This window comes from Hirundo rustica, chromosome 4 (assembly GCF_015227805.2).
Source record: "Hirundo rustica isolate bHirRus1 chromosome 4, bHirRus1.pri.v3, whole genome shotgun sequence".
In the NCBI taxonomy this organism is placed as follows: domain Eukaryota; kingdom Metazoa; phylum Chordata; class Aves; order Passeriformes; family Hirundinidae; genus Hirundo; species Hirundo rustica.
Window position 1 is genome coordinate 46048326 of NC_053453.1, and position 19657 is coordinate 46067982.

General features: G+C 43.1%; 1 protein-coding gene across 4 annotated transcripts in view; it reads right to left on the reverse strand.

The window, feature by feature from the left end:
- EEA1 (early endosome antigen 1) overlaps positions 1–10460 on the reverse strand; it is a 66483-nt gene extending 56023 nt beyond the window's left edge. For 2 of the 4 annotated variants that reach the window (XM_040061298.2, XM_040061297.2), the window contains exons 1-2: positions 9322–9853; positions 2500–2592 (exon numbers count right to left, since the gene is read on the reverse strand). In XM_040061298.2, the coding sequence (XP_039917232.1) occupies positions 2500–2592; positions 9322–9582 (354 nt within the window). In that variant the 5' untranslated portion in view covers positions 9583–9853. Of the gene's footprint in view, positions 1–2499; positions 2593–9321; positions 9882–10321 lie in introns of those variants that run through there. The other 2 variants (XM_040061299.2, XM_040061296.2) reach the window with 2 other exon arrangements.
- Between the last annotated feature and the right edge of the window lie 9197 nt (positions 10461–19657).

Below are 19657 nucleotides of genomic sequence, written 5' to 3' on the forward strand. Positions count from 1 at the left end.
GAAACTAATATAGACAAAAAAAATGCAGATCAGGAATCAAAAGTTTGAAATCTTATGCTGAAAGCTCTCTACAATCACCAAAAGTAAAGGTCTTTTAGAGAGAGAACTTTTACAAACCATACCAATACTACAGAGGAAACAAGAAGGAATAGTTATTAAGGACACGAAAATAAATAAATCTAAAACATGACTTAAAAACTAGGACCATGCTCCATACTTCTATGTTTTCCTTACACTCTTGGTGCCCCCTTCATGTGACAGAGGAAAAAGCTGCATAACAAATTGTGAATGGAGTATTACAAGGCATTATGTCACATCCATTGCAAGGTTTCTCATAAGAGTGCTCAGATGTTTCAGAGGAAAAGGGAGGAGTGGCGCAGTGAGATTGCAGAAATGCCTCTATAAATTAATAAGCAAGTTTGCAACAGCAGCAGGAGAGGCTAAGACAAACCTGTCTAGTTAACACAGTCAGATTATGCTAAGGAGAGCATCTCATCGCTGCTAGACTCACTGCAAGCATGGAATATTCAGCAACCCTGTACTGCAGACAGAGTTGTGCAAAGACCTAAGTGGCAAATGTAAGAGAGACTCAAATGTTTCCTCCTTGGAGGAAACTGCACCATGAATAAAAGATTTCAATATGGGTCTACCTGTGACCTGAAGTGCTGACATGGTCACAGACAGGACATGAGCAAATTTTTACCTCTTCTTGAGCAGTTTTAGCAGTTTTCCTACTCCTGTTGCATACAATTCTCAAAAATCAGCATTTATTTCAACCAGGCTTAAGGAGAAAGGAACCACACAAATCTACACAGATTTAATAATTATTCTCCATTTGAATCTTGCAACAAAACAAATTCGAAAATCTAGCCAAGGAATTGGAGTGAAAATAAGTTAATGACTTCTGACTGCATAAAAATGGAGAACCAGGAACATCATGATAAAACAAACAGCAAGCATTCTGCAGAGACCAACTATGATGCTCCTGAAGAGAAAGCTTCAGGAGACACAAGACGTCAGGCAAGCCGTGAGGGAAAAGGAAGGCTAATAGATTTGAGTAGTGTTGCACGTGAATCTAAAAATCCATCACCACGTTCGGAGCTCAGTTTCAAACAGACTTTGAAATTCTATGTTAAGGATAATACCCAATGTAAGAAATGATGGCATTATAGACAACTAAAACATACTTTTTTAATGCAACACATGCATATCAAGAGGGACAAGGCAGCCTTTGGTCTGACCCACTTTCAACTCAGTATAAAGAACAGCCAATGGGGCAATAGTGCAGGCACACCACCACACTGAAAGCTCATCCCACATCAAGAAAATACTGCTCCATTAGTACTGAGGTACCTTATGGCACCCACAGGCTGTACAGTCAGCGATGTTGCACTCATGCTAACAGAACTGCCTAATTTTAGCCAAACTTTAGAAAGAATTAATCATCTCATTGCATGTCTTTATGCCTTAATCAGCTACAAAAGTAATAAGATTTTAGTCTGCAATTTAAGAATATTTATTTGCTTCAGGGATTGTTAAATATGCACACAAAACAGATTCGGACTCAAAAATATGTGACATGTAGAACATGCAGCAAAATATTAAGGAATGTCTGATTACATTGACTGTAATAAGGCTGCAAGAAAGAAGAAGCAGATGCACAGACGGATTTTAAGCAGCACAGTGGAAGTTTCTCTTATCTTTTATCATATCACACAGAGGAGTATTTGAATCATCACACACTTTATTCAGTGTAAAAACCGGCACTTTGCTCCCTTTAATGTTGTAATAGGGGTAATTAACCTTGCCCTGTATTTATTTGTATGTTAAGCTCAAAACATTTTCAAGATAGGTAATCAGGCTACACTAGCACAAATGAGCTTCAAAAGCCAGTGAATTCAGTTTGCATTTTTCAGAGTTAATGTCAGACAACACTGTAAATACAAAGACATTGCAATATGGGATTGCAGCAAGAATAACTTGTTCTGCTGATTAAGTATGGCATACAGCACATGAAACACTGATAGGATTTGTACTCTAACACCAAATTAAACCCAACATATTTGATATTTCACAAGAAGGAAGAGGTTTTCAGTATACATTATAGCTTAGCAGAAGCAAGGTGAAACTGGAGTATAAGCATGATAAAATGTCAATCCTTGTTTTTTGCAGCTCTCATGAAAGATTTATTAACAAGGAGTTGTAAGCTTACATCTCATTGCTTTTAATTTTAATAACTCATCTCTGCAACTACAGGAAGCATTGCTTGTGACCACTTGGATAGATAAGCCTAATTAATAGTTACATATAAACATGGCCTAGTCTTCCTTTTTTTTTTTATTTAAATAACAAACAATTTTTAGAATATGACATTTGCAAGTATTTGTTTAGGACAGCTGATATTTAGGAAGGGCATCAAAAGTTACCCCAACAGCTCCATGGGTCAGAAAAACAGCATCCAAGATTTAAGACACCAGTCCCATGTAAGGTGCACAGTACCTCTGAGGAGCCTTCGTTGTTCATGTCCACGGCATTTCCAGGTGTGGCAGATGAATCTGAATCTGAGCTCTGAGACCCACCTCTACCTGGAGTCTGAAACAGATGGGGAAGACAAAAATGAGAGTCTATATTTTAATATTTAATAAGTACTTAATAAAGTACAGTACATATCCTATGCAAAGGCCTCTCTTCTACTTCTTGGAATACGGAGATATTTCTCCTCCACAAGAAGTGAACAGGCTGACAAGCAATTATATAATTTTCAGCACAACACTTCAACAAAAGCTTCTATCCAACACTCTCCATGCATAAAGAACCAAGCAGATACCAGAAGCAAAGGCCAGGATTTTAAACCACTCCCGCTCATGAATGCTAACCAGTAAATAAAAACTTTGGCTAAACTCTGCCCTTGTATCACTCTCAGTAATGCTAAATCAGGAAGCTATATCCTATAGGAAAACAGTAGAAATTACAATCTAAAAAGTTTCATTAGTAGCAAACTGGTATCATTCTACTTTCTTGATAACTTGTCTACAGTCTGGACAAGCCCTTGAATATAGGAAAGGCAGAAAACTAAAGTTTGAAAACCCTGCTGAATCGACAAACACACAAGCAAGTATACTGCCTTGATCTGGAAAAAAATAAAAATAATAATCAAGCCTGTGGTAAAGTTAAAACATGCTAATCAGGAAGACAACCTATAAACTCCTATGAATATGCTGAAAATCAAAACTACAGTATTGATTTGAAACTACAGACTTAGATAAAACAAGCAAATAAACTTAAATACTAAGTGATTCAAAATCTGGGTAGATGGATTGTATCTCATAATCCTTATTTAACTATAACTTTGACTTTAATTTGATTTAACTTCTCTTACTCATCTCCAGAATGTCACTGCTTAACTGATGGCAGAAGAATAAGAATTCTCAAAGCAAACATCATTAAAAATTATCTCAATGTGTATATGCAATCCTAGTTTCAACAAAGAACAGAAAGTTCATTATCTAGTTCCAGTATGCCAATCTCAAATGGGATAAAGAAATGCTACTGGTGTATTTCAGCCCATCTGGAAATACTTGTAATGCTATAAGGGATTTTATAGTTTAATAAAAGAGGATAAAGAATTCAAATATATAGATTGAAATCTACAGAGAGAGGAACAGAGTTTTAGGTTCCTAATCTTGGTGCCTCCAAACTCTTATTTGGGAAGAATTTTCTTCCTCAAATAGATGCTCTTTTTGAAGACAAATCAGTTATATAACCTCTTAGAAGATACCTGCAGCATACATGATTCCCATTCTTTGGATATTAAGTATATTTTCCTGCTTTATTTTAAAAAGAATGTTCTATTTTCAACTTTCATAGATAAAAAAAAAAACCACAAAGATAACGAAGACAGATAACAAAGAGATAACAAAGATAACTAAGGTAACAGCCTTTTACCATGTAACAGATCTGAAAAATATGTCATTAACATGTTAAGTTTACTGATTAAGGACTTAATTCCCAGTGAAATACAGTTCAGTTTTGGAATGGCTCTGAAGATTGGCCAAAGGGAAGTGAGAAGGAGTGAAGCACTAAGCTATGGGGACTGGTGACAGTAAGAGAAGACAACCATCTCTCCTCACTTCAGCCTTCTCTGAGGTCATCAGTTAAGTGAACACCATACTCTGGGTTTTCCTATTCCATGTCTTTTTCACATTAGCTGTCTTGTATTTCTAAAGAAAATATAAACGCGATTTCTTTCTAGTGAAGGCAAAAGCAATAGGCAAGGCTATGCAAGCTCTGCAAGTTAATAATAGGAGAGGCAAAAAAGGGGGTAAGCAGAGATAAATGCAAATAACACATGCAAAATACATCAAAGTGAAGACATTGGTATTTCTTCCCAGGGTTACTGATACAGACACTAAACAAGGTACGTCCCAGCATGGAACACAGGCACACACTCTTCAGGTTTTCACATGACATCAAACTGGGAGGACCAGCTGATACACTCAAGGGCAGGGCTGTGCCAGGGAAGGAAAACTCCTGGCAGCAACAGAGGTCTCTCTGCAGAAAAGGACCAAGGCCTTGTGTCAGCAAGCTAGCCGAACAGGAGCCCGCAGTGTGCCCCGTCTGCAGAGACGGCTGCCAGCACCTGGATTGCATTAACAAGAAGCCTAGTCAACTGATCAAGGAAAGCGATCATTCCCCATTAGCCAGCACCCATTGGATCACGTCAAGATATTGATCTCACAGTCCAGGGAGAACACTGATAAACCAGTACGAGTTCAGCAAAAGGCCACCAGCACATCTGGGGATGAAACATCTGACCTGTGGGAGAAGCTGAGGGAACAGGGCTGGCTCAGCCTGGAAGCAGAGACGACTTTGTGAGCACCAAACAGCAGCCACACCACCACGGCCATCAAAGGAAGCCAAGCTGGTCTAAGCAGCACACAGAGGGAAGATCAGACAAAAAACCTGAAATGGCATTCCCAGGGGATGTAAAGAACAGCTTTTTCAGTATGAGATAGGCCTGAGCAACTTGTCCTTGACTTCCAAGTTGATCCTGCTGGCTGCTCAGACTAGGGAGCTCCTGAGCTCCCTTCCTGCCCCTATTGCTCTGTAGCCTAACAAGTGCTGCCCACAGAAACACATATCCTGCAGGAAAGCTTTGAAATACAAGTAACTCCATTGATGAACATGTGGATTGTGTTCCACTGACAGTCAGAAGAAAAATAATATCTAAAACAACAAATGGTAAGCTGTAGCCAGGTTTCCCAGGAAGATATAAGTTAGAATACTGCATCTAATGTTTCACTGGCACTAAGAGATGGTCCAACTGTTTCTTCGGACAGACAGCATCTACCCCCACTTTTGCAATATCTGAACATACACTTTCTGCACACCTAATGAAACATTTCATCCCAAACCCAAGAATCTTCTGCAACAATTAACACATCTTCTTCACCTCATAACTCCTTATACAACACTACTGTACATTGTTAATTGGCCATCCCATTTCACCTCAGAGTTGACTACATTTTGCAATGAGATTTGTATATGCACTAGTAGTTTTGCTAGTTCTAGCACTACAAATTTGAGATTATTACAACCTCCAGGATGCAAGCTCTTCTGTTATTACTCCATTGTACACTGGTATTACTCCATGGTTGCTTAAAATATTTGCTTTACGAAACACTTCAGACATGCTATAATCATACTAATAAGCACTGAATGACACGCCTTATTGCATGCATTGTATGAAAGAATTTATTACACAATACCTGGTGAAATCCTTTTAACCTTTCAAAAATCAATGTGTGCTCTCAAAAAGAGAAAGCATAATTCCAAGCTAGATTTAGAAAGCTTAGTACAAATGGTGACATTTTCTGGTTAGTGCCATTTGTGGGAAAGAAGAGTGGAATGGAAAGAGGCCATTAAGTAACTTTCAAGTTATAGTCCGTAGTATCCATATATAGAGTAGAAAGAAAAATTAAATTTAAAAAATGGAAGAATGTTAGGAAGCCAGGACCAAAAATTAAAATATCTTTCAAGGTTGTAACATAATTTAAATCTCCTTCACCATGCAAATAAATAATAGGATATTGGGAATGTATTTTTTTAATTGATCATTGCATCATCAAATCGGTTCATATACACAGTTATGCTGTGCTCACATATCACCGTGGTATTACATTCCAATAAAAAAAAAAAAAAAAAAATCACAACACATTGAATAATTTAGACTTTGTGACCCATAAAAGGACTCAGAATGATGATCTTTGTTTTCAGATGGCCTGTACAAGGGAGCAAATAAATGACTTGCTTATCCCAGAGAAAAATAAAATTTCCACTAAGGCTTCTGTTCATGTACAAGTACAAAATTAACATTTGACATCTGAAGGCATACCCAGGGTTGGAAGACTAATGCAAACTTAGTCCCAGCCTACTTCTCTACTAATTATCAATTACATTTGTTTACTTTGCAGAGAAGCATTTGTTTCTACTGCTAGCCCTAGAGTTGTAGAAGTAATATGCTAAACTTCATAATGCCATTCTCTGTGTTTTCTCAAAACTGCAAGCTAATATAAAGAAACATCATTAACAACAAAGAGGATGACAATGATTGCAGCTTGTTTACATAATAGAAAATTATGTAATGAATGAGTTGAGTTAATGCTTTATGATGAGGGAGTATAAATATGGACCACTACCTTGTAATTTTTGCATAGTCTTCTATCTATAGCTACATTCCTTTCACTCAAAATACTCTTTTCAGCAATTTTAAATTCAGAATAAATTAAAACCTCTGAAAAAATATGGAAAGCCTTGAGAAAATTTGAAGAAAATACAGATTCAACAGTTTTTCCAGCACAGATATAAATACTACTAGTAATGGTACTACTACAATCATAAAAAGGTCCTGAAGCAACAAACAAGATACAAAAATTGGAAGGTAAGAGGGCCAAAGCCCTCATTGCCAAAAACTCTCAGTGCTAGGAACAGGGTATTTTGCCGTACAGAACAGTAACACCGTTTATTTCTCATGCAGTGTGACGCTACTGTATGACTCTGTAAAATGAAATTACTCCTGACTTCAGAGGGCATAAAACTTTTCCTTCCTGTCATGCTATCAGTTTCACACAAGCACACTTTGTGCCCAGGAAGAGGCACGCATATCCTTGTGACTCCAGAGGGCAGAGGCACAGCTGCAGTTCAGCATCTATCCAAGTAAATATTTTATCTAGCGAGCCCTGCACTTAAAATGTGAAAAGAAAATTAAAAGTCAGGCACAAGATGCAATGATTTCAGACAAGTAAATACCTCTGTGCCTGAGCCTGAAGTAAGAGAAAAGGTGACTGTACTACCTGAGCTACAGAAATGCCTGCAAAGACCTGTTCTTCCCCAGACACCAAGAACCCAAGACCAAAAACTCAAGCATTAGTTAGAAACAGAAAGCAATAGAAGAGCACAGAGAGCACCTAAACACAGCACAGTAGCCAAAAGCTTTAGACATTCAGTTAAAGACAGACAACAGAGACAAAAACTAATGTAAATAGCAGCCACACTGGTCCAGTAGATGTCGTCCACTAAAAAATCATGAGAAATGGGAAGAAGGCTCAGAAGAAGGTCAAAGTAATTAGTTTTCCACCAGCTGAAAGTAAATGCCTCCTCCTTGCAAATATAAGAAACAAGCTCTGCTTTAAAAGCCAGAGGCAACTGCCACTGTCCTACTAATAGATTAGCAACAGAGAGATGACACGACGGCCAAAAAGGGCATCAAAGTTGAACAAGATAAAGAAAAGACTGCTCTCCAAGGAATCCACTGACAAAAACCAAACTATTTGAGCAGGAAAGTTGTGTCTCAGATATTCCACGCAGATGCCTTTTGGGAAAAACTACCTTCTTCTAGATCACGATGAACAATGCATGAAACCAGGAGGCAGCAACAAGGTACAAAAGAGAGTTTTATGGTGCAAACGTACAAAACAGGTGGATCCCTGAGATGTCAAGATGAAAACACATAAAATTTAGAAACCTGTAAAAAATTTTTAGAAGCTTGTAGGGAAAGGACATAGAATGAGGAGCTAGTTGACTACAGCATGGAGACACTCGTCTCAAAAACTAAGTAAGTAATGTTCAGTATATAATACTTCCTACTTTGAAAAACATGTCATTCAAAGTCATAGTGAAGATATTTTTCAAAACAGAAATTACAACTGGGGAAGAAATAAAAAGGCCATCAAACTAGAGACGTAGTACGAAAAAGAAATATCTGATGTTTTGAAACTTCAGGAATCAGAAACTATAAACCATATCTTTGTAGCTGTTGTCTTCCTCCTTTGCAGCTGAGTTACAACAAAAAGGAACGTAATAAAGAACTCATTTTTCAAAAAGCATGCTTTCATAACTCAAGTTATATCACCATTAACGACTAGCTCTCTAGCTAGAATGGGTGGCATCACCTATAATCATATAATGAACCAAAAAAGCTATGTTTCAAAGACAGAAAGACAGGGGGTATTTGCCAGCTCTATAAATGATAGACAATAAAAGGGTCAGGAGGAGGTTCCTTACCCTTCAAATTACTGCACCAGACACATTAAAGGTATTAATAACTATGTTATTAAAATATCTGACATAAACCTAAGATTCATTTTTAATACCAAATTACATCAGAAGTAGTTTTCACAGTTTGCCAACCAAAACTCAGAATGGTATGTATGTACAAGGTTGTGCATGCAATCACTATTTTTATATGAAAGCCTAAAGCCTTTTACAGAATGAGGTGAATTTTTAAAAGCATAGTTATTTTCAGCAGTTAAAAGGTTAACACCTCCAAAAATCTTGGCATTTTTCTATTTAATTTTTAGGCAGGAAGAAATCTGTTTCACCTTTCTTGACAATAAGCTCTCCTGTAATCCTGTAATTTTCAGGAGCAATTAGAGAACAACTATTTGTTCAATCTTTTAGGAAAAGATGTCCTTTCCTCACACAAACTTTTACACTGACTTTAGATTTTTATAAGATGCCTTTAGCTGAATTCATACTTAGGGGTAAATATCCTTTGGCACTGTATGAAGCTTTTTCCTCCCTCACAGAAGCCTTCCCTGATGGCCTGGTAATAAACACCCAGTTAGCGGCTGCCAATATTTAATTAGGTCCCTACTAAGTTTTCCTGCTTGTTAGCAGGGCTTCCCATTAAGCTTCAGGAAGGAAGTTCTTCCTCGTAAACACGAAACTCCAAATAAACCAAGACCTTCACCTGCTCAGGGTTATGACCAAAAAATAACCTGAGGTTATGTTTTATACTGAAAAAGTTGGTGGTATGCTTACTTTTTCTCCCCTAACTCTCATTCTTGTAGCAACGCTTCTTTGCATGGCAGATAAAGAGAGCAAGTCAGCGTTTCCAATAAAACACTCTTTCGCAGAGGTGCTACACAGCACGCTTTGGAAGCAAAAGCAGATAAAACGGGGATAGCAGCTGGTTTTCTCTCTATCCGTGAGCGCCTCCTGCGTGACACCGACACCGCTCTCTTGCGGTACGGGATCTGGAGCGCTGCCTGCCCACCGCTGGCGTGACTCAACCCTTTTCATTCCCCCGCCGTGCCGGCCGCAGGATGCGGGACCACGCCGGCACCTGCCCTGCGCCAGCGACTCCTGCCAGCTCCCAGAGAGCCGCAAGACAACTGCAAGGCGACCAGCACCGGCGCGGGGATCTGGGCAAGCGAGAAGGGTGGCACAACTTGGCTTTCCAAGCCCGGCAGAGCTGCCGGAAAAGCCGGTTTCTAAACCACCGGAGGCGGCCAGGCTAGCTCTCGGCGTTAAAAGCCTGCTGCCTGCCGCCAGCCCCTGAGGAAATCACCGCGGGTCCCGGCGGCGGCTCTCCCCAGGCCGGGCTTCCCTTCATCCTGCCCTATTTACGCGCGGGCGGCCGCGGCGCGAGGCGGAGCCGGCGCCGCGCTACGGAAAGCAGCCACGCCGGCCAGGGCCTCCCCTCGCCCCGCCGACAGGCCCGGCCGCGGGAACCGCCCAGCCCGCCAGCACCTCCGCCCAGCCGGGGGCACGACACCGCCCCCAGCCGGGACGGCGGGCCCGGCCCGTCCCGTCTCATCGGGGCTCGGGCCGTCCGCCGGCGAGAGGGCGGAGGCAGACAAACTCACGGCCTCGGGGCCCCGACCGCCCTAACCCGTGCCCTGCGCCGCGGGACGGGCCGGACAGGGCCGATGGTTCCAGCTCCGCCACGGGAAGCGCAGCTCCGAGCCCGGCCGGCACCAGGAAGCGGCACGGGCGCGACATGCCGTCCTCGTCGCTGGGGCGGGTCTCACTGCCTTACCCGCTGCAGAATCCGCCTGAACATGGTGGTAGAGCGCGGATGCCGCCAGGTGCCCGCGGCCAGGCCGAAGAGAAGCTGCGGAGTCCCGCCCCCGCCCCACAGCCGCCCGGTGCGGCCCGGTCGCCCCGTGACAGCCGCCACGGCCGGGGAGGCGGGGCAGCCGCCGCGCTCCGCCCCGGGGAGGGGCGGGTCCTGCGGGGAAGAGGCTGTGGCCACCGCCCGGCCCCGAGCAGCGGGGGAGGCAGAATGGGGTAGAGGTGTGGAGCGCTCCGGGCCGGCGGGGGTTGCTGACGGGACGGGACGGGACGGGACGGATCGGATCGGGTCGGGTCGGGTCGGGTCTGCGCCCCGATCGCTCCGCGGGGATCCGCACGCGGCTCCTTCCCGCCGCACCAGGCCCAGCGGCGCAGCTCTCGGTCTGTCCCTGCGCTGTACCCGGGGTCTCCGCCGCCCGAGAGGCGTCCTGGCTGCTGAGAGCAGTGCGAGGAAGGACGAAGAGCGGCGATGTCTCTGCCCTGGTCTTCGGCCGTTCTCCCCTCGGGGTCTGCTCCAGGCTCCCGACACTGCGGGCCCCTTGCTAGTGGCATCGATCTGGCATCGGCCGAGAGAAGGAAAAAGATTGTAGTTTGAGCTTGCAGCTGCGGGCTCACTGAAGGAGGCAAAGCGCAAATTCAGCTCCGTGTTACTTTGTTACTCGTGCGGCACTGAAAGTACTGAGAACATGCGCGTTCAGTGAGGATTGCTGAAGCAAACTTGTTTGGATAATTAACTGGAAATTTAATTCTGTTGAAGCAGCTCCTTGCTTCAAGCTCGCAGGTGAAAAGACGACCTTGTGGCGTGACCCATTAGGTGTTTTTTAAATACCAGAAAAGAACATCTTACACAAACACACATGTACCTAAATATAAATAAATAAATAACGATAGGTACAACCCAAAAGGCATCAATTGGAAAGGGATGAGAAGGAGGTGTCTACAAACCAGCTGTGAGCCTGATGGTAGCCCACACAGAGGGACAGATAGCCCACTAGATAAGGCCAGAAACTGGGAGGTGAAAGAAGCAATGGGGAGAACCATGAATTCCATAGGAATTCCACTGATTGAACAGACTTACTCACTCAAGACTGTGCTAAATCTCCGATTTAGAGAAAAAGAAAACAGACGGGGGGGTATACATTAGAAGGGGGTCTTCGGTATTAGGCGTTTTGGGGAGTCTTAAGTACCTCAGCCAATGGGGAAAGAGAGAGGGAAAATGCAGCCAGAAAATTAGGATTAAAAGGAGGCTGTGTCCCCTAAAAACTTTGAGAGACCCCATGGGGAATGCTCCATGACCTCTCCCTTTATTCAAATAAAATTACAGGACTCCTCTGTCTCCTTTTTGGACATAAACCTCTGGTGTTTGTGGATTATTTTTCCTGAAAAATTTAACTGAGAAAGAATAAATATCCATAGGCGCTGAGGCAAAACCCCACATCAGATGTGGCAGGAGAGTTGCTGGAATACCTGTACCCTTTAGAATATGTAATTCAACAAGTTACAGTTCCCCATTCTATCCAAAAGCTGCAACTTTCACATGTTGGATGCCAGACAAAGTGTCACAAGTAAATAATACACTTGGTCAATGACTAACTGTGCCAACTAGAACAAATATCACAGCAGAGCACCAGTTGTGCTGTAAAGATCAAAAACATTTTTCCACCCAGGAGCTGACATTTCTAAGTACTCTAAAATCCTCACACATTGCATGAGTTGTGAGCACATGACCAGAAGAATTTGGCTGCCACAGCTGGAGGCTTGAAGCATGGCAACATTATGTGACTGGACTCAGTTTGCTTCAGCTACAGGTTCCAGTGTGTTTCATGTTAATGCCATTGGATCCACAACTGAGGCACATTAAGAGCACACACATGCTTGGTAATGGCTTCAGCTGATGAGTGGTGACTTTGGTCACACTCATGACATCATTTTCATGTGTCCAAAGTACAAAATGGCTTTGAAATTAGGCAGTTAGGTTTTTTCTGAATCTTTTACTTGGGATTAATAATGGGAATAAGATTGGTTTTGTACAGATCTTTAAATATTTAAGCAGACCACAGATACTTTCTCTGAATCTAAACAGAAATGACTACCAGTTTTATAGATATTTCAACAAGTGACAGCCTACACAACAAACTTGCCAGAGTGCTTAATTTGCCAGACCCAAGTAACTTGACCAACCCATCTCTGTAGAATGTTTTTTACTCTCCTAGGTTAGCAATTCTTGAGTGCTCAGAGGAAGATAATAGCGAGTTGAGGACACTAGGTAAAAGTCTTATATCAGAGGAGGCTTTTCTTAGCAAAACTTGAAAGGAAACACATGATCCTTTCCTTATGTGGATGTTAGAACACATGCATCTGTCTCCCTTTCCAAGCATCATTCCCTCAGTAACTTGCTAATCTATGGGCCAATTTCAAATACAACAGAGTCGGATAAAGCTCAAAGATACTAAGTTCCCACAAATTTAAATAGGTAGCTAGGGAGAGGAGAGACCCTATTGAATCCTAGCTATAAGGAAAGATTGCAGTGTGGCTGCTTTTACACGCCAGACAATGCACACAGAAACTCACCCTTGGAGTGAGATCTAGGGGGGGGAAAAAAAATCTTTCCCATTTCTAGTGGAAGTTCTTGGTTTTAATTATTGTGTGTATGGTAATGTCTATGAATTCATATAATGTGCTCTCCTAAAATTCAGTAGAATTTTCAGCTGTTGGTAAATAGGCTGTGTCCTCAGGCATGGGAACTGTAAACTTTAATTTCATCCAAGCTTATAAACTCTATTAAGGGTTTGGTGACAGGAGGGTTAGAAGATGCCTTTAAAGAATCAGTTGTTGGTAGAAAGTCTCAGAACACAATCACAGCAAAGATTTTTCCAAAACCAGCTGGGAACTGGTATGTTATCCTTTAAACACAAGCTGAAATCTGCGAGTCTGAACTACAACCTCATGCATATCTGTCAAAGCCAGCAATTTTTTTAATTTCAGCACAGAAATGAAAGCAGTCTTTTGACTGTACAGTGTTCAGAATGGCCCAGTGTGTACCAGAATTTCTTGGATGTTCCAGCAGATAACCACAGGGTTTTGTTGGGAGTTTGGGGAGGTTTTTTTTGTTTTTAATGGCTATGCATATAGTCAAATAAAAAAGAATGATGTCTGCACCATGGCTCACAAGAATTGGTGTTCACACCATCTTCTACCCTAAGTGAGGGCTACAATGAACCACTGTCATTTGGCAGAAAATGGCAAGGAACACACGTGGTATATGCACAATACGTATGCTTGCTTACACTTATGGACTACAAGTTTCTGGGCTATTTATTGTCCTACATGTTTTCAGTGTTTATACAGATGACTATTTTCAGTCATGTAAAATTCCCGACCTCAAAGTCATTTGGTCACAAGTTCTTTTGGTTCATGATGTGAAGCACTGAAAAGTATCCCATTTTTTCAAGATGTTGTTTTTAAGTATCCTATCTTAAGGCATCGGTCTCTGGTTGGTTTTCATTTTCCTAGCTCTTTAAGTACACTTTTGACTGTCACTCTGTGCTGTTCCATATACTTCCAGTAAGGAGCTTTCAAATTTACCCATATCTTTTTCTGAAGCTCTCTCCTTTCAAGTTGAGCTCTATGAAATTCAGTTGAACCCAATTTGTTTAAAGGATATGGTTTAGTTTACATGGTCATATTTAGTCAAAGGCTGGACTTAATGATCTTGGAGGTCTTTACAAACCTCAATAACTCTATGAAAGGTGTACGACAAAATTTGTAAGATTTATGAAGTGACACTTTGGGCAAAAATGTATTTTCAGCTGAAACCAGGGCTATTTAGCAGCACATATGGACCACTGTTATATAAGGGGGACACATAGACCTTGCTGGACAAGTACTAAAGGTGGTAGCTGCCAGTCCCTCCCTGCCTGCCACCTGAATAAATAGGGTACATCTACTCAACAGCAACCACAGGAGAACAAAGATATTAAGAACAGCTAAACGGCTTTCAGACTTCTCAAATTATGAAAATCTGTGTTGGTTACTGATCCTACTATTTACATAGAATGTACTTAAAAATAGAAAATAGCTAAGTATCAAAATTATAGCATATATTTTGCCTTCAAAAGAGTTTGACAGTTTAGACTGAACTCGCAGTATTTTTTTTCCCCTCTTCTGCTTTACTAGCAGAAATAAATGTGTTTAACCTGGAAAATATTTTAGCTGGTTTTAAAGCATTGTTAGCAAATTCAGAATAATCAGTTGCTTGGGCACTAATCTTAGACTTGGGAACTGTATATAATTTTGTAGTCAGCCCAAAATTGTCCTCTGTGTAAGACTCTCCAGCTATAAAAAAAGAAAATACTGACATCTCTCTATGGTGAAAAGATACTGGATTTTTGTGATGAAAAGCTTTATAGAAGAGTTGAATTTTACTATTACTATTTGTCTTGGTTTGAAAGACAGGTATCTGCTAGGGAGGGGTGGGGCCTCTTTAGGAATGGGGAATTCCAATCCCCTCCCTCCAAATTATTATAATTTAGAAAATTTAAGGGGCTTTTCAGGCAGAGGTATGGGGAAAGGAGTAACAGTTCTTTACTAGTAAGTATAACAAGGCAAAAAAACAACAGCTATAGCGTTAATAATAAACAGAACCAGGAACCTCAAGGGGCTTTTTTTCACAGAGCCCAGGGCAGTCTTATCTCTTGGGACTCCGAGAGCACCAAGCTGGAACAGTGGAAACTCCTGGGCAGGAGGGGATGTCCCGGCAGGCAGGGGAGTGCGGGGCTGCAGCCTAGCAAAAACAGCAGTGCTGAAGAAGCCACGACAGCCAGACAGGGCTGGCCAAGCTCCAGCAGGGCAAGTGAAGGAGCTCAGAACTCCTGGGCACACGAACAGATGATGGTCGATTTCCCAGGACTGAATTTTCTGTTGACAGTGGACTCCTCCCAGAGCAAGCAGCAGCCTGGCTGTCCTCTCTGATGCCCAGAGCAAGAAGAGCCCCCAGCTCCCCCAGCCCTGTCCTTTTCCTGCCCCAAAAGTCGCGTGATCTTCCCCCTCCTTTGTGTTGGTCAAGCACCATCTAAGCACCAGTACTTAGCTGTGGCAATCTCTCTCTCAGAGCCCCAAATCCATTTTTGCCTCAGCTAGCTCGAGAGACTAACCACAGTTGGAAGGATTTTTCCTCAGGGCCCCAAAGATCCCAGAGCAGCTGTGAACCTTTTGCTTTAGCGAGAGCAGGCCCCCGTTGATGGCAAAAGAAGGGTCTGCACTTGAGCCAGGGGAAAATCAGGGCTTTATCAGTTTTTCTCCTGTGGTCCTGCCCTGCCTGGATCAAGAGCCCAGCCCCTGTCCCCCAGCCAAGAGAAATTCCATCTGCTTTCCCTAGCTTTTATTCAGGGGAAGGGCTAAAGGCAGGGACAAGCCACTCCCCAATCAGGGATAAGGTGGGAGTAGAACAGAGTTGGATTACATTCCAGTGTGGGAGAATGGGTGGGAAAAAGGAGCAGGGACAAATCTTGGGATGATACATTTTCCATGGGAACAGGGGAGTACAGAAGAAACCATTACAAAACCCAATATAAAAATGAAATTTAAAAAAAAAAACACAAATAATGCACAACAACATCTCTCCCTTTCTTATTAAATTGAGAAGGAGGAAGGCTCAGTCCGTGGGAGATGCTCAGAGTTCGGATCTTGAGTACCTTTAAAGCTGAAAAAGAAAAAATGACATCCAGTGCAAACAAACTGTTCTGAGAAACACTGTTAAGGAAAAAGGATAACTAGAAGGAGAGGGCCCAGTGCTTTCTCCTTCTCCAGGCAGCGCTGGCCATTTGTGGGGCCTCTGCAGGTGGCTTTGTACTTTTAGGGATGAAAGGTTTCACCCACTCAGCTGGCACCCACTTGAGACCTGAGACAGTGAGCACACAGGCATACCCACGACCCCAAGTGATCAGATCATGAGGACTTTTTGATTCCCTGGTTGCTGGATCCTTTACCATTACTGGAGGCTTTGCTTTCAGCTGCAGTTGGCAGTTGTCTCTGAAATGGCGCACAATTGGTGGGTTAAGATTTTCAAACGTGCAGTTTAAAAAGTTCAGAGTGAACAGGGCTTGGGACAACTGGATTTGGGGTGTTTCTATTTTTAGAGATTGATGTTGTTGGCTGAGGACCCTTTTTAGATTCTGGTGGGTCCTTTCCACGATGGCCTGACCTGTCGGGGAGTAGGGGATGCCTGTTTTGTGCTCTACTCCCCATTGCTGCAGGAAGCTTCTGAACTCCTTGGATGTGTACGTGGGTCCATTATCAGTTTTTATTGATTTGGGGACGCCCAGGTGTTGTAATGTATTAATATTGTGTTTTATCGGATTTGTAATCACGTGGTTTGTCCTTGCTCAGCTGTAACCCAACTCTGTTCCCCGCCCACTTTATCCCTGATTGGATGGTGTCTTGTCCCTGCCTCTGGGCCCTGCCCCCTGGGGAAAAAGCCCCTGTATGGGGGGGCCGAGGGCTCTCTGGCACCAGCGAGCTATCGGGAAGATCTCCAGCCAAGCAGGGCAGGACTGGAGAATAAAGCAATATTTTCCCTCCCCGACAAAGAGCAGGCTCTTTCTTTTTGCCATCCGCGGTCGTCTAGTCTCGTGAAGAAATATCACTAGACTCCTCCCCTGTGTGGTCAGAGGCATAGACAGCTCCGGAAAAGGTGTCCACTAATATGTGGACACACCTTTGCCTACCAAAGGACATGACTTGTGTCACATCTGTCTGCCATACCTCACAGCTGTACAATCCCCTGGGATTTGCTCTGGCACTTAGGACTGGGAGTGCGTGTTGCTGGCACAAGGAGCACGTTACCACAATTGCCCGAGCCTGTTTCTGAGTTAGGTGGAACTGGTGGACTAGGCCTGGTGCATTCTGGTGAAAAAGCTGATGGCTGATTTTGGCTTGTCCAAAGATGTTTGGGAGTGGGGCCATCTCCACAGGCGCAGCAAGAGCATCAGCCCTTCTGTTGCCCTTGGCTATGAACCCTGGTAAATCGGTGTGTGACCTGATGTGCATCACATAAAATTGTTGCTCTCGGTGGGAGATCAGATTTACTAGTTTTGAGAGCAAGTTGAAAAGTGCAGAATTGGAGACCTCACTCAGTACAGCATGCTTAGCTCTGGATACTACACCTGCTACATAGGCCGAATCTGTGACCAAATTGAATGGTTCAGGAAATCTTTCAAAAGCTCTAACAACTGCAGCCAACTCAGCAACCTGAGGTGATCCTTCCACCTCAACAATATCTTTCTTCCACTGCTGAGTTTGAGGATTTCCAAGTTATTACTGTCTTGTGGGATGCTCCGGATGCATCTGTAAAAATGATTAGAGCCTTCAAGGGCCTCCTGCTCTGAACACTTTTAATGACAAGTTGAACTGAATTTGTTCTCTAAATAATTTGTGAGCAGGCTGATGAATTGAAATTTGACCTGTATAAGTATCCAGAGCAAACAGAAAAGCTTCATTTTCATGAAGCAGGTGCTCCAACATTGCTTTTGTGATTTGGCCTGAGTTTATCTCAATTGGAACATGAATACACTCAAAATCACATCCTGCCAACTCCCTGATCCGGGTCCTGGCTTTCTGGATCAATTCTGCTACCAAATCCTGTGGCCTGGTCATTCTTTTGGACCAGTAGTGACTGAGGAAAACCCACTCTATGATTAAGAGGGGATCCCTACAGTCTTTGTCCTTTTTTGATTTTTCTGCTTTTTCCCACTGAAAGATCATCCTGTTTAAGTGTGGCAATTTGTCTAAAATGATGAATTTAAATGGCAAGTCTGATTTGCACCTGTTCGCCTGTCTGGTAGCCATACAGTCCTGTACCTTTTCTAGGGCTGCTTTTGCCTCTTGGTGAGGGTCCTAGGAGAACTTAGCTCCTCTCCCCCTTTTAAAAGATTAAAGAGGGGGTCTAGGTCCTCAGTGGTGAGACCTAGCCAAGGTCTTACCCAATTTAAGGACCCACAAAACTGCTGGACATCTGCTAAGGTCTTGATGTTATTTTTGACAACCAATTTTTGTGGCACAATGGTCTGCTTACCAGTCTCCAGACCCAGGTACTTCCAAGGTGGCATCCTTTCAATCTTTTCCTCTTGAAGCTCAAACCCTGCAGCAACCAAAGAATCGATTGTCAGGTCAAGCGTGTGGGACAGTAAGTCATCATTGGGGGCACACACGAGCACATCATCCATGTAGTGCAGGATGATGGCTTCTCCTACAGCTGCGCGCACTGGGGACAGCAGGGAAGAGAGGTACCACTGACAAATAGATGGCGAGTTTTTCATCCCCTGGAGAAGAAATTTCCAGTGGTATCTTTTCCTCGGGGCTTCTCGGTTGAGGGTAGGGACTGAGAAGGCGAAACGTGGGGCATCATCAGGGTGCAGAGGGATCTGGAAAAAACAATCTTTGATATCAATAATTGCCAAATTCCAATTTTGGGGGAGCATTGTTGGGGATGGCATCCCTGGTTGGAGAGAACCCATGTCCTCAATGACATTATTAATTTGACAGAGATTGTGGAGGAGCCGCCACTTGCCTTTGTTTGCCTTTTTTATAACAAAGACTGGGGAATTCCACAGAGACGTGGTTTCCACAATGTTGCCTTTAGCTAGCTGTTCATCCACTAGCTCCTGAAGTACCTTCAATTTTTCTTTACTGAGCAGCCACTGCTCTACCCAGACTGGTGAATCAGTTTTCCAATTGAGTTTCTGGGTAGGGTGCTCTTCAGTGGCCGCAGCCTGAAAAACCAGGGAGGAATCTGGAATGTCCATCATGACCCCCCACTGGGCCATCAGGTCTCTCCCCCACAAGGGTTCCAAAGAATCCAAAACAAATGGACACAGCATAGCCAATTGTCCATTTGGCCCCCTAATTTGCACAATACTCTTTGACTGTTTTGCCCATTTCATTCCACCTATACCTTCTACATGCCCGGCTACATTTTGCAGTTCCCAATGTGATGGCCACATCCTTTCTGGTACAATTGTTACATCTGTGCATGTGTCCAAAACCCCCCTGATGTTTATGACTTCCCCACCGTGAGGGACCTCACACCATATTATGAGTTTGTCCCTCCCAATAACTCATGTGGGGCAAACCTCAGGGTGTCTGTTCCTCATGAGGTCTTTCTCAGGGAACAGGTCAGGTGCTGGAATTGCCTGAGCTATTATCTGCCCCTTAGGCAGAAACAGGGGTGGGCGAACACAGTGCACCCAAAGGACTAGTTGTTTAGGGTTTTATGAGACGAGACCCAGAATGATCTCGATCTCTC